The sequence below is a fragment of the Nestor notabilis genome, unplaced genomic scaffold (assembly GCF_000696875.1).
Source record: "Nestor notabilis isolate BGI_N333 unplaced genomic scaffold, ASM69687v1 scaffold9266, whole genome shotgun sequence".
Lineage (NCBI taxonomy): Eukaryota > Metazoa > Chordata > Aves > Psittaciformes > Psittacidae > Nestor > Nestor notabilis.
In genome coordinates this window covers 31,629-43,486 of record NW_009933274.1, presented here as the reverse complement: position 1 = coordinate 43,486, position 11,858 = coordinate 31,629, and the positions used below count along the sequence as shown (strand labels likewise).

General features: G+C 42.2%; 1 protein-coding gene across 1 annotated transcript in view; it reads right to left on the bottom strand.

Annotated features, from left to right (window-relative positions):
• Nucleotides 1-1,529: 1,529 nt before the first annotated feature.
• GCN1L1 (GCN1 general control of amino-acid synthesis 1-like 1 (yeast)) overlaps nucleotides 1,530-11,858 on the bottom strand; it is a gene marked incomplete at its 5' end in the record, with an annotated part of 40,325 nt that continues 29,996 nt past the window's right edge. The window contains 11 exon segments of the mRNA XM_010016792.1: nucleotides 1,530-2,249; nucleotides 2,763-2,981; nucleotides 4,342-4,446; nucleotides 5,003-5,151; nucleotides 6,059-6,155; nucleotides 7,305-7,419; nucleotides 8,513-8,706; nucleotides 9,281-9,511; nucleotides 10,036-10,149; nucleotides 10,403-10,672; nucleotides 11,589-11,732. Of these exon segments, the coding sequence (XP_010015094.1) occupies nucleotides 2,124-2,249; nucleotides 2,763-2,981; nucleotides 4,342-4,446; nucleotides 5,003-5,151; nucleotides 6,059-6,155; nucleotides 7,305-7,419; nucleotides 8,513-8,706; nucleotides 9,281-9,511; nucleotides 10,036-10,149; nucleotides 10,403-10,672; nucleotides 11,589-11,732 (1,764 nt within the window).

Genomic DNA, 11,858 nt, shown 5'->3' with positions numbered 1-11,858 from the left:
CACCTGCATAAGTACAAGATTGGAAGTAAACAGCTGAAGAGCAACTTTGTAGCTTGGCTTCATAGCTGATCACAACCTAAACACATCCAACAGCACTGTGCTGTGTTGGGATAGACACCTGTGTGTTAGACAAGGCTTGAAAAGCAATATTCTCCTCTGGAAGACCTAGTCCAGCAGTGGACCCCACGAGGCAAATATGAATCAGAATGGAATGAACATGGAGAACAAAAATGTGAAAAATCAATGAGAGAAGATTTAAAAAATCTAAACTTGTTTCATCCAGGGTTAGGAACACTGAAATGATGATGCAGTTGTTGCAAAAAAGAGCTGGTTTCAACGACTGTGGGAATAGGACAAGCAGTGATGGACTCAAATAGCAGCAAGGAAGGTTTTTAGACACAAGGTAAGCTCTGACAGTCTGAAAAGTTGGTGTAATGAAATGGCCTGGGAAGGTTACGGAATCTCCATCACACAGGGGTATAAAAACCAGTTATATGGAAATCAATTCAGTTAAAGCTGAGTCTGTCTTAGATAAGGGGTAAACCAGCTGATTTTCCCATGTCTCTTCCAACGGTATTCGACTGACTCCTACAGCAAATCTCTGTTGCCAGGAGCCTACACCACAGGCTTGAGAGCTGTCAGAACATGAAGAATGATCTGACAGGTTCTTGTACTTTTGACCTGTTCAAAGCACAGTGCTCCCAAATACCAGCTTGAGATTGTATCATACTAAGCATGAGTATGGTGAAGATAAAATATACTGTTTGCTGCTACTGCCACAGCAATGGGCAAATTGCTTCTAACAGAATGTGTGCTCCCACGTGGTTACATTCTATGCTTTCAAACATTATGATGTCTAGTATTGTTTTCTCCCTTCATCATGGTTTCAGCCATCCAGAATAACATGCCAGGAAGATTCCCCCCAACACACACACCACCCACCCACTTGAAACAACAAATCTTAGTGCTCTGGCTTCTCAGGTGCAACCAGTTGCTGTGTAGTTTCATAAAATAGGTAAGGTTTACTTAACTATTATTCTACATAGATGTAAAGCTCATTTTTCTTTCCAAAAGCTTGTATTCTGCAGCAAGATTTTTACTATTTCCATCAAGTGACAGAAAAGGTATTAGTAAATTAAAACAATTATTTTAAAAGACATGTCTGTGGCCAAGTAAATTAAAATACTGCTTTCTTGAAGCAGTACAACCCATTGACCAGAAAAAAAACTTTCAATGTTGGAAGTGCCAAGTATCTTGTGAAGCCCTTTGAAGGCATAAAAATTGAGGATTTTTCACAAGTTGAGTAACCAAAAAGCTGTCTGTAGTCAAAAATACTTTGGAAACTAATAGGAGTAATTACTTACAAATTTCACTAAATGTCAGTTGTGCCTTGGTTTTAAACCCTAGCTTGCCTCAGGGTTTAAAGATTACAGCACTACCCACTCTACAAACTATGCTGTAGAAAAAGCAGGGCCAAAAAGTAAATCACAGTATGAGGTTGTTGACAAATGAATTTGTAAAAAGAACAGTTTACACCAAAAGGATCAAAGTCAGAGCCTTTATTAAATGTTCCTTCTTTAAACAGACTGCATTTAATCCCCCTTTCGCATTTGTAGTTTCTAAGGCTATTTTAAATACTTTGTTTTACAGGGATTTTGAGTCTTCAGAACCGTCACAAGCAGCAAGGTAGCAGTACACAAAAACACAATGCTTTCATTGTCACTGAGTTCTATTCCTGCTTCACAGGGTCCGTGGAAAAGACCAACAATACTTCCAGTACTGGAGTTTTTGCACAGACCCTGGCAAGGAAATAGGTGTCACCAAAGTTGAAGCCTGATGTGCTCTAGCTACATCTCACAATTGGCCACGATTTACAAGTACTGGTTAGTATTTCTTGTGCATTATCTGTTTCAAAAAGGGGACCAAATTTTCAATTTTCAACTAATGTGGGTCTAATTAAGGCTATTCTGGTATATTTGATACTAAAATACTCTCTGGGACTCCTTTTCATGAAACCCCATCAGAATTAACATTTTCAAAAATGAAAACATTTTAAATAGGTGTTTGAGTTGAAATGCTGATGCAGCGGTTGGTTCAGTGTTTTCTTGTCTTACAGAGCTTTATCACGTCAGTATAGTGTCATCTATCTGTTCATCAGAGTCAGCCTGGCCAGCCAGCTTCTTCAGGGATCTCCTGCAGCTTTCGTTGAGAAGCTCCAAGCTGGCAGCATCTAGAATCTTGGAAACTGACTGTGAAAAGAAGACACCACCAATTACCAATTCCTTAGGACATATGGTGCAAAATAAGAGTAAATGTAAGTGCCTTACACATGTATTTATCTAAAATCTTTCACACATACCCAAGTCCTTCATCTGGTTTTGCAATTCCAGACATGAGAACTATCCAAAAGCAGCTAAGACTTAGAAAAGAGGTCTGGCAGTGGATACACTAAGCTAGCAGTCCTAGCTAGGGCAACTACAGCACAGTAAAGGCTTAAAGCCGTTTGAAAGCAACGCTATTATCTTAAACATGGAAGGTATGTTAAACACCTTGATTTTATTAATACTACACTGCAAGGTTGTACAGTATCAGTATTGCTTATTTCTCAAGGCTGAGCACTAGAATACTGATGCAAACGGGAATGTCCCACTCCATCTCCTTCATAAGAGGCTGCCAGCACATTTTGAACACAACACTTAACCACATGCAGAGCAACACGACACAGCCTTCAAACAATGATTACATTTCCTTCTGTCTCATACCTCAAGCACTTCTTCACCCGCTCTCATCTTTAGAAGGTTGACAATAGCTTGGTCACTGTAGGCTCTTACGCTGGTGTTTTTGTCCTTTGTGTTGTCCAAGAGTGCTTTGAGAATTGGCTTAATTGTCTGAGGATCCAGTGAGGGAAGATGGTCCTTATTTGCCCACCAAATCATCTTTTCTGCAACTAACTTTATGTCACTGGATGAGTTCTGAAGACACTGAGGGAGACAGAGATGGACATAAATTCAGATATATCAAGGACAGGTATTTAAAGCAGTACATTATCTTTTTTTCTAAGTATTTTAAATTGTACCAGGAAAAGCAAACAGTTTTCAACTCACAGGTACACAAACTTGTTACCAAGAAGTCTGACTAAATTGTGTAGCAGTAAAAGAAGACCAAACCTTGAAAACAAGACACCTTTTCAAAAGAAAACTTCTCAAAATGTGGCTGACAACAGGGTCACACACTTTCAACTGTCTCAGGAAATGACAATGACCACTAAGGGCAGCAACAGCCAAGTGAGTCTCAGGCTGGAGTATAAAGTGTATTTCAACAGTGGAATTAATTTTAAAATAAATAAAAACATATATTAGAGGTTTGTATTTTCTGTTTATTCTCAACATATTTAAAGCATGAAAGCCAACATCTGAATGTCAACTGCATTATTAATACTGTGATAAAGGTATTGTGACAGTTATACTTGTGGTTTATATTTTAATACAGTACTGTGATACAAATTAATATATAAATGTAGAATTTCAAACAAAAAGCCTGTTTTGAGGAATGATGGCCTGCATCATGTCAACTTGTATGTTTGATAGCATTTCAAGTGAATTGAGAAGGACTGCAATACATTTAGACAGACAAAATAAAAAGCAGTTCTCCTGCTCCAGCATTACCTGTCATTCTATCTTCCTCCATCTTTTCTAAGACACTAAAAACATCCTGAGGTTCTAATGTTCAAAATTCAGATCCTGTCTACCATGAGAGATGGGAGAGGGGGCACATCAAAAAAACAGAACAACCAAGAAAGGAATTGTGAGGTAGAATATTTAAATAGATATTAATTGAAAAAGGCATTAACTTCAGTACTCTCTCTTATCTCAGTCTTTCTGAGCACAGTAGTGGAAATCAAAAAGAACTGAAGCAAAACCAGGTGAGAGTTAGTATTTGAAGCATTTCTAACCAAGGCCCTTTGCCTTTTAGTAACCTTAAAAACCCAACAACTCCCCCCACTCCTCTCTGCTATTTGTTACTGCAAAGGAAAAAATGAATCCACAAGAATCAAACCTGAAGTTTACCACATTTCCACAGTACAGCAGGGACAGCAGTATTGTATTCACAACAGCAAAGCAGGCTAAGAAAGTGATTCTGTCTGTACTCTGCCACAAAATAGAAATAGCTGGACTTTCAGGGATCAGGGGATTTGGAGCTTCCCAAAATAAGGCAACCAAGCTTTTAGTTTTCATGCTGGGTTTCCATCCAGAAATTCAATAGAGAAAGCCACCCGTAAGTTAGTTCAAAGATTCAAACCATGTGAGAACAATGCCAGGGAGTTACCATAAAAGTTCTTACCTTAATAAAGAGATTGGAAAGTTTTGGAGGCAGGTTCCCTTCTCCTTCCATGTGGTATTTCATAAGAAAGCCCATCCCTCTGATGCCACTGACTGCAATGGGAATCTTCAACATAAAGGCAAGAAAAGGTATTGCTACAGCAGGGTTCAGCAGCCTTTAGCTAGGCTCAGGGTCTGGAAACCCATCTTTCATAAGTACTGCAGCATGCAAAGCAGTGGGGTTAATGTTATTGGGTAATGTGAAAACATCATAATGTGGCTGTGAGCCACATGGAATCATGTGATAGGTCCCACCGAGCCCCCAAGCTCCCCACACCAAATTACTTGTTCAACCCTGGATTTAAAATCTTCCTCCTCGAATGAAATATCCACACTCCTTGTAAACCTGGCCTGCAAATGAGAACTTCAATAGGGAAACAGAAGTATAATTTACTCCCAATGAAAGCTGCTCTGCAGTTGAAGATCATTTAATTTTCAACTCCACAGACATCAGGAGAGTCATGTAATTTCCCTATAAAACCTGCATCTAGCCAAGGGAGAATCTTCAGACTGGGGATTTTCACTCCATGTGGTAACACATAGAACCTGCACCCCTTTAAAATATAAAACTGCTCCTAACAAGTGCTTGCAACAGAACTCACCCACTCTCATGTAGCACTTACCCTGTCAGCAGTGGCATTGCTGAGGATCATCTCCTGAACACTGTTGTAGTACTTAGGGGAGCACAGCCTGCCAGGAGCAACATTGACAGCCACAGAGAGCGCCAGGCTTCGGCCGTGCCTCACCATCCAGTCAATGCCAGAGACATCTGCTGCAAAGAATGGAATTATAGCAAGGCTCCTGACATCCCTTCCTCTTTGTCTAAGAAAGCTTTTGTCAGCTTGTCAATTCACTTCCATAAAACGAAATCATAAACAGCCTCCAATGAAATGCCTTGCTTCCACTTGCCCCAAAAAGCCAAACACTGCTGAAACACAACCAGACAGGAACACCTCATGGGCAGACAAAGAGACAAGCAAGTGACTGTATTGTTCAACCCTGTTACTTCTGATGCTCTTGGTCACCTGTAGCAGCCCCAAATCTCCTGGTGCATGAAGGAGTTTGGCATTGGAATTACACAAGCTCTGACCAGTAAAACTGTAGAAGTCTCAGTAATCTGAAACCAGCTCACAGACCCTTTTTAATCCTGCAGGGACAGTAATCCCAGAGCACTCCCAAACACTGTGAGTTTCTTTAAAATTCATGGGTTTTTCTAACTTAGAGGCAAACCAGTTAATTCTCCAAAAGCATGTGAAGCCATCAGATGTGGCCTGCAATTAGCATAAGCCAATCTAAGATCACAGTGTCATCAAAAGAGATGGAATGGCCTTCCCATTCACCTTGCCTGAACATCCCACCACCCCCCATCCGCTCTGCATTAGCAGTAGCAATGAGTGACCCATGATCATCTTTAATCAACTCATCTGAAAACAAATCCAGAAGATAGAAGCATGGGTAATCCCAAATTAGAGCCACCACCCAGTGCTCAACGATGTTCCAGGGTGCACAAATCAACAGCCATGAGCACAGAAAAGCACAAGAAAATCTAGAGATTCAGGTTTAAGATAAAGAGGAAGAACCTAAATAATTCATCACAAAGTCTCCCTGAACCAATAGCTGAGAAGGTATCTTCCCTTGCTTGCAGACCAGTTCCAGTCACTCTAAACAGCTTCACCTACCCAGTAAGTGCTGGTGGAGGACAGTACTGAGCTCCTCTTCCGACAGGAACGCGCAGAGTTCTGCTAAGCAGCCAGCTGAGGCCATGCGGGTGGCGTCCTGATGAGGGAAGGGGGAAAAGAGGAACACCAGCTGAGTGCAATACACATCAGAGACAGTGGCAAGAGGAGCAAGTGACAGAAGGTGATACAAAATAAAGAGAGATGGAGGAAATAAGCATTTCATTCCTACGATTTCTGCCAGTTCACAAGGGGTTTTGTACATAATGGAACTTAAAGCCAAGTCCACAGTCAAAAGACCAGCAGAGACTGAAGATTTACAGACCTCACAATAAATTCTAATTTATTAAAATGGGACAGTCAGAAAGATGAAAGTGAACGTTTTAAAAGACATGTTCACAAGAGTTATATGAAGATTCAGTGCCTAGAAAGGAAACATTACTCAGGAAGCATCTCTAAATGAGCTTCCTCTGTGACAGACTCATACTACTTCTGATTTAAAACCTCCAGGCTTTTGTTGTTCTGGCTTATGTGACCATCCCATCACTAGTTACTCTTCTCCAGCCCAAAACTTACAACCCAGTGGGAATTTTTCAATTCTTCTCTTTCTGGCATGTCAACAGTTGCATGTCTATGTTGCACAGATTAAGACACAAGGAAGAAATCACTAGGTAATTTTAATCTCACAGATGATACTTTTGCTATCTGCTATATACAGAAGACCCTGTATTAAACTTGGAGAGCTTTTTCCTTGTTGTAGAAAAATCTACCATTATCTGAAAAATTTCTGATGTTAAATGATGAACCACACCTGAGAGCCTACACACGCAGAGGTATGTGTACACAGTGGAGGTACTGCAAGCTTTCTCCAAGAAAAAAAACAAATCCTGACTTCAGAGCTGCCTCAAACACGTCAGTGAAGAGCTGCAGGTCAAACTCACATCCACGGTTGCTAAGGAAACGTTAAACTCATGGATTTTCCAAGTTACCAGTGACTGGCTGGGGATCTCTAATTCTTGCACCTGACACTCAGCACATTATAAGGCTCCAATAAGATCAATTTTACAGACCATATTCAGTTTAGTGACACCCAACCACATGCATCTTCAGACAAGCTTCTTCCTGCTCTATCATCAGTAATTTCCCCCAGAAGTTATTTTAGAACATAATTCTGTTAGAAAGTTCTGATTTTATATTAGGAATAAGACTGTCTAGAGCAGGGATCCTTTGCAGCTGGCTGAAGCAGTACCTCATCATGTCCCAGCATCCCTAGAAGCACCATGCTGATATTCTTCCTAATGGCAGCATCTACTTTTGCACCAGCTCCTCGTGTTACAAACCGCAGCGCTTGCAGCATTGTGTCCCTAGAAGTGATCACAACATATAGTCAGACCCTGCCTCTTCACAAAGAAGAAACTGAGCTCTGGATACCTGTAGCAGTTTCCTACACATAATAACATGAGTGTCCCCAGCATGAGGATATGGAATTCTTGGAGCAAAGTCCAGAAGAGGCCATGGAGATACTGCGAGGGCTAGAGCAGCTCTGCTCTGGAGCCAGGCTGAGAGAGCTGGGCTGGGTCAGCCTGGAGAAGGCTCTCAGGAGACCTTACAGCAGCTCCAGTGCCTAAAGGGGCTACAAGAAACCTGGAGAGGGGCTTCGGACACGGGGCTGTAGGGACAGGACCAGGGGAATTGCTTTAACCTGCCAGAGGGGAGATTGAGATGAGCTCTGAGGCAGAAGCTCTTCCCTGTGAGGGTGCTGAGGCACTGGCACAAGGTGCCCAGAGAAGCTGTGGCTGCCCCATCCCTGGCAGTGTTCAAGGCCAGGTTGGACACAGGGGCTTGGAGCAACCTGCTCTAGTGGAAGGTGTCCCTGCCCATGGCAGGGGTTGGAACTAGATGAGCTTTAAGCTCCCTTCAACCCAAACCATGCCATGACTCTATGAATTACGCCAATACACCTTACAGTTTAGGAGGCAGATACTCAGATCCCCCCCGCTGCACTGCTGACAACTCCATGCTAGAGAATATTCCCATGTTTGTGTACTTGTGTCTGTTACAATGTAAATATTTCCTGATTATTCAAACATTAAAATTCTCAAATCAAGAAGTTATTTTCTTAGGGATCTGTGCACTCAGGATACCAGAACAGCAGCGTTACTTCAAGTCAGGCTGACAACTGATAGAGTCTTGTATCTGAACAGGTTGCTGGGGGTGTGCAGGACAGAAGTGGGCAGAAACCAAGCAACGCTTCCCTTGATATGCTGTCACAGCTGAGCTTCTGACCCAGAAGTCCCTATCATCCATGTTCTCTGTTCTACAACCGTTGATTAGAAGTCACCTGCTTTCACTAGTAAGTAAATCTTACTCTTGGCATTGGGGGGTTTGTTCATTCATCCCAGCCCTTTCTTTCATCCTTAATAAGCAGGAAGGGCTGAGAGATCACCTACTGCCTACCTGATGGCAGAGTCATCACTGGAACGAATTCCATTCAGTAGCTCCGTAAAGAGGGGATCCACTTTTACATGGATGACAATGAGTTTACCAAGAGCATCGGCAGCTTTAAGGCGAACAGCACGGTTCGAGTCTTGTAGAGCTTTGGTGAAGGTTGTTTGCAATTGGGGCAAAAATGGTTTCAGGGCAATCTCAACCTATACAGAGAGGAAAGAAGGGAAAGTACCATGGTCAAGTTTGGAACAGTGGCTAGAAATCAATCCCTGGAAATACTGCAACCTCTTCTAGTAGTTATCACAAATAGTCTTATACAGATCTAACACACTAGTAAAATGGGAGAATCATGAAACAACACCACAGATCTTCTAATCTTTTCCAATCTGAAAAATTTTACACTATCATGAACAGCCTTTTGCAATCAGAGGACTAAATAAAAGCTCAGTTCAGTTCAAAGATACGTAAGGTGATCGTCTTTGCACTTAATTCATAAGAATGGTGGACACAGAGGAGAGATTTATTACAGGCTTTTAATCGCTTGAAAGTGGGATCAGCATTTAGCAATATTTCTAAGCAGCCCAGCGATTCAGCATTGGGAGCTTTTTCTGGTAGGCCAGAAGCTGCTGGAAGAATATAATCCAGTTAAAGTGCCATTCCTAAACACCAAATCCACACCAGCACATCCTAGCTGTGTTTACATGAACAACAAGAGGTACTGCAGAAGGCTACCATGGAAAATGTTCACTAACCACAGTCAACTACTTTGAATCTTACCTTTGCTAAAAGAAGGCTTAATGTTTCAAGTAGAGCCACCTTGACATTCCAGCTGAACCGATCTCCCAAGATCCGAATAAGTGGCCCAGTAATGCTCACCACAGATGGCTTAAGAGCTTCAGCAGAAGTCAGCTTAATAACCAGCCCTAAGGCCTTTGCTGCCTCCTCCTTCTGCTCTGGATTACCAGTTAAAACACCTTCCCGCAGCACCAGGAGTATGGAAGTCACTCCCTGTCATGAAAATCAGATAAGAAAGCTTAGAAGCTAAGTTGCAAAAAATTATGTATCTTATTTTTGCTCCTGTTATACACCAGATGCACAAAGTCAGAGAGTTTCTCTCCATTTCCTGTTGACCTTCAGCTGCCTGCTTCACATTTATAGAGCTACTTTTATTTGGTTTGATTTCATGCATCTATGCCTTACTAAGCCAGTTGCTATGAGGAAAGTGGTGGCAGCTCAGGGAATTTTTAAACCAGAGAAGCTTGGCACAGAAGCCCAGCATTCCTCCCCCATAAAAAGCAGCCAGCGACCACGACTTACATGCATAACAGAATTGTCAAAGATCTTGTTACAAGAGGAGTCTTCTGCAGGGTAACTCAAGAGCAGCAGCAATCTACAAAAAGCCTCTCCAACACACAGCTTTGGAAAGCGCAAATAGTCACTGCTTCTACTAGCTGTAAAGTTACATCAATCAGCTCCCTCAAAAGGTAGGGGACTGTGGCTGGCACAAATCCATGCTCATTCTCATCTTTTACCTTCTTAGGAATACAGAATCCTGGCACATGCTCGCCTTTGGCCTCATTCCCTACAATCCGGATATCCTTGTGCAGGTCTTCAATGAGAGCAAGCTGGTTCCCAGCATCTAATTTCTGCAGGAGAGATGGGTAAGACATAGATGAGGCAACACGGTAACCAGCTTTTCCCTGTGCATAGTGTGAGAAGACACCCGTTTCCTGCCTCCTTGCTCACAAAGCTGAAGTTAAGCTTATCTTACAACATTTGCAAATGTAAATGTAGTTTATAATCCAAACAGAAGTTTCAAGTTAGGCAGTGTTTCACCAGCTATCCCCGTTTGCTCCTTGCCAAGCATTACCACTGTAATCTTTTTAAGCTGCCTCTCACCTTGGTGATGGAATTAAGTGCATCCCAGCTTTCATTCAGAACTACAGGGTTGGTATCATTAAACAGCCGTATCAAGCCTGAAACCAAGCTCTTGAGATGACCAGTATAGTCTGCTTTTGTCTTGGAGCAGTAGATATTCAGCATGACAGCTGCTGCCTGCCTCATTCCCAGCTCAGGGCTGCGGGTAGCTTCTAGCAAATCTTCAGTTATAATTCTTTGTCCAGCATCATCTTCCACAGACAGGATTACAGACTGGCAGTTTGCCATCTCCTAAAGAGTCCAAATTAATTTTACATTAACTCTCAAATAGAACAAAGCCAGATTTAGTCCCAGGTTTCCCCACATTATCCACAGCATTATCTTTTCAGAGAAATATTACAACATATCCCACCTGCTAATTGCTTCTCATTAAATAGCTGGTCACATCACCATAAAAGGCTCGAATCAGTCCTGTAGCAGAGACAGGTATATAACCAACCCTCAAAATGTAATCAACTCTGCTGAACTGATTGCTGCACAGGGGACTCCCCAGCTGTAGAAGGGCTCATTTACAGAAATGCTCAGTCTGCCCCATCTTTCTTACTCACCCATCAGATTGTGGGCCTTGTCAGATAACATTTCTGTGATTTAGGCTGTTTAATGCTCTGTGTCATAATACTAATAACAAACACATCCGTAGCTACATTAGAGATCTCCAGGCAGACTCGGGGCTAGAAGCTGATCTAATGGGCATCTACACAGCAGACACCAACTATATACATGTCTATCTGAAATCTCAACTCCAGGGTGTTCTCTGGAGTCCAAATATGAGATGTTTCAGAAAGCAGTACAGCAGCAGAAGAGATTTCCTCCCTTCAGCCCTTTAATCTCTCAGTCTTCTACACCAAGAATAAATACAAAGTTAACTAGACACGCTGGCAGTTCTCCAAGAATAAGTAGACTGAGAATTGTATCCTGTTGCAGGCCAAAGAGACTTTTCTATGGATACAAATAGATTTGGAAAGCATACGTTTTTCAACTCACAATATGCCACCAGGCAAAAAGACTCATCCTGAAGAAGCTAATGGACTGAATTAAAACACGCAATCTGTGAATCTACAGAACACAGATTCTGCGCTGGGAAGTAAACCCAAAGCACTATCATCAGACAACCTGTCATATCAAAGAGCTGAGCCATGCTACTTGCCAATTGCTCTTCACTGGTCCCTAGCTTCTCTTTGAGCGCAGACATCATAGCAGGCAGGATGACACTGAGGTGCCGTGTCAGAGCATCCCCTGCCACTGATGAGAGGAAAGCCAGCACACGGGTGTTCACAGGGGGAGTCGTCAGCTAAATAAACAAAAACGGATGAGACAAGCACACAGGTTTTTCAGAAGGAACCTCACTTCATTTACCACACGAAAAACCTACGCAGCCCAACCCCAATGACAATGTTTTCAGCATAGAATCACAAGA